The sequence below is a fragment of the Pterocles gutturalis genome, unplaced genomic scaffold, assembly GCF_000699245.1.
Source record: "Pterocles gutturalis isolate BGI_N339 unplaced genomic scaffold, ASM69924v1 scaffold47608, whole genome shotgun sequence".
NCBI lineage: Eukaryota > Metazoa > Chordata > Aves > Pterocliformes > Pteroclidae > Pterocles > Pterocles gutturalis.
The window spans coordinates 2,335-5,386 of record NW_010122260.1 but is presented as its reverse complement, the minus strand read 5'-3'; the positions used below and the strand labels follow the sequence as shown (position 1 = coordinate 5,386).

General features: G+C 48.4%; 1 protein-coding gene across 1 annotated transcript in view; it reads left to right on the top strand.

Moving 5' to 3' along the window:
* Positions 1-2,785, top strand: part of GRPR (gastrin-releasing peptide receptor) — a 23,041-nt gene extending 20,256 nt beyond the window's left edge. Inside the window, exon 3 of the mRNA XM_010077460.1 lies at positions 2,393-2,785. Within this exon, the coding sequence (XP_010075762.1) occupies positions 2,393-2,785 (393 nt within the window). The remainder of the gene's footprint in view (positions 1-2,392) is intronic.
* The last annotated feature ends 267 nt before the right edge of the window (positions 2,786-3,052 follow it).

Sequence of the window (3,052 nt, the reverse complement as noted above, 5' to 3'; positions counted from 1 at the left end):
CCCCAGGCCTGGACACAGTACTCCAGATGGGGCCTCACAAGAGCTGAGTAGAGGGGCACAATCACCTCACTCTCCCTGCTGGCCACCCCTTTTTAATGCAGCCCAGGACATAGTTGGCCTTCCAGGCTGCAAGCACACACTGCTGGCTCATGTCCAGCTTCTTGTCCACCAGGATCCCCGAGTCCTTCTCCACAGGGCTGCTCTCAAGGAGTTCTTCTCTCATTTTATATGAGTACCTGGGATTTCCCTGGCCTAAGTGCAAAACCTTGCACTTGGCCTTGTTGAACCTCATTAGGTTCTCATGGGCCCACTCCTCCAGCCTGTCCAGGTCCCTCTGGATGGCATCTCTTCCCTCTGTTGTATCAACTGCACCACTCAGCTTGGTGTCGTCTGCAAATTTGCTGAGGTTGCACTCAATTCCCTCATCTTTGTCATCGATAAAGATGTGGAAGAGCACCGGTCCCAAGACAGACCCTGGAGGGACACCACTTGTGACATATTTACCTTATTTACCTCACCTCTTCGTTTCAACTGAGGTGTGCTTCAATCTCAGCTAAACTGACACAAGCCATTCTTCAGCTGAACAATGTCCGTACAATTGCACCTAGCTGACATCTCCACCTGACGGAATCATCTCACGTAGCCTTCAGGTTCTAAGGTGAAACAGCAGGGCTGGAAAGCTGTGTTTTCTGCCCGTTAAATGATGTGCGATCCCTGAAATCCTTAACCTTTTTCCCTTCTGAACGTGCATAAATCTTTCTCCCCCCCTCCCTCCTCCAGGTCATTTTTCTGCTGATTCAAAGACTGTTTCGGTTAGTGACAGTAAAGTGAGAAGTAAAAGCAGCCCTTTCCCCCTTTGGTTTTGGGGAGAGAGCTCTAAAGAAAGCAAAAGGCTAGGCTGCAGTCTAGCACCATCAGTCCATCATTCCTGTCCTGCAGTGCATTCAGGAGCTATAGGTCTCCATCTGAGATAACTGGTATTGATTTCTTTATTGTGTTGCTTCCTTTCTTTATAGTGCAGATGTGGCCTCAATAGCCCTATATCAAATTAAGGATACACTTAAAAAGAATATATGGTTTAGCCGAGGAGAACCCTTTCTCAAACGATTTAATTTTCAGCCCACTCTCTGGAGACATTATCATCTGATACATGTCAGTCCTTCCTTAGCTCAATGGCTGATTTTCAGTCAGTGCTGTTAAAGGGGTGCAAAATAAAGTCAAAATGGGCTTGTAAGGTCTCTCCTGCCTATTCCCTGCTTGCAGCTGTCCTGAGGAAAGATCAGCTGGTGTGAGCTGCTCAGTCTCTGATGGACCTGTGCAGCTCAGAAGGTGACTGAGGATGGGGTGGCATCCCAGGAGCCTGGCCAGGGACCATGGCTGCACCAGGGCAGGAGCAGGGGCAGTGGTAGCAGTAGCGAGGCTGGGGGCAGCTCTTCCTGTTCTCTCCTTTTGAGCAACCTCCATCACAAGTCCTGAGTTTGTTAGGAAGAAAGATGTGTTTTTCAGTGGCATTGTTATCTTAGTGTGCAGCACTGGTGGACAAGAGATAAGGTACAGTTTACCTCAGCTGCCCTCAGTTGAGCAATTCCTTTGGGTTGACTCCAAACCTGTACATGTTAAGTAAAACAAAAGTGTGGCTTGTCTGCATGAAGGTTATACTGCATGCTAGCTGAGATTGTAAAGCACCTTTCCCTGGCAAAGCTCTAAGTGTGCTCAGAGAGGTGGTCATCCACCTCTTCACCACCTACAACTGTCTTTTCCTTGTGGCTCCAGCTCTTTCAGATGAAGGGTCCACCTTGCCGCCGCCTCGGTATTTCAAGTACAGAATTTCCTCACTCTGTTTCTCTGTCTCCTTCAGCCTACCAGTGCTGCGTTTGGTCTCTAAGGGCCATGAGCTGTTGGCATCACTTTTGTGTACATATACCACATGGCCCCAAGGCAGAAAGTCCTGCCTGTGGGCTCTGTGAAATATCCCAGACCCCTACCCCATAATTAATAATAGTAATAATAGTAATAAGAGTAAGTTAATGTTTATAAATGAGATGTGACTGTATATATTATATGTGGATAACTAATGCAGATGTCTGCACTTTTGTTGCCTGAGCTGGGATTTTACAAAGTGACAAGCCATTGGAAATTTGTCTCTAAACAGGAAAGGAGAGACTACTTGTTATGTAATAAATTTTCAGAATTATTTGGTTTTAGGGGAAGGGGATTGAGGAGAGACAAGGAGGGTTCTTGACTCTGTGTTCACCTGCAGTCCAGGTTGCCCTGCTCTGACCGTGCCACCTGCCCATGCACTAGCCCCAAAGCTGCAGCACTGGGAAAAATAGTTAGCTACTGGTTTGAGCTAGGAACAGCTGCTAATCTGCATTTCTCTTTCTTCTTCCAGATTGAATCCCGTAAGCGTCTGGCCAGGACGGTACTGGTCTTTGTGTGCCTCTTTGCCTTGTGCTGGCTTCCCACTCACATAATCTATTTATATCGGTCCTACCACTACTCAGAAGTGGACACCTCAGTGCTGCATTTCATTGCCAGCATCTGCGCTCGGATCCTGGCATTCACTAACTCTTGTGTCAACCCGTTTGCTCTCTACTTGCTCAGCAAGAGCTTTCGGAAACAGTTCAACAACCAGCTGCTGTGCTGCAGAGCTCGTCTCCTGATACGGTCCCAGAGCATGGCCAGGAGCACCACACGAATGACCTCCCTCAAGAGCACCAACCATTCACTGGCCACCTTCAGCCTTATCAATGGCAACCACATCTGCCATGAAGGCTATGTCTAAAGGGCACAGTCATGGACCTCCACATCACATACTTAACACAGCTGCTTGGTTTTGCTCCATGAGGACGGTGAGTAGCGCACACACACAAGCACACAAGCATGCACATGTGCATGTGGGGAGGTCTGATGTGCTCAGAGAACTCAGAGGAGCTTGAAGCATCCAACCTTTCATCCTGGACTGAGGCTGAAGCATCCAACATTTCATCCTGGACTGAGCAGCAGATCATGGAGCACCAGCCCACAGGAGCTCCCTGGGAAGCACTGCGTT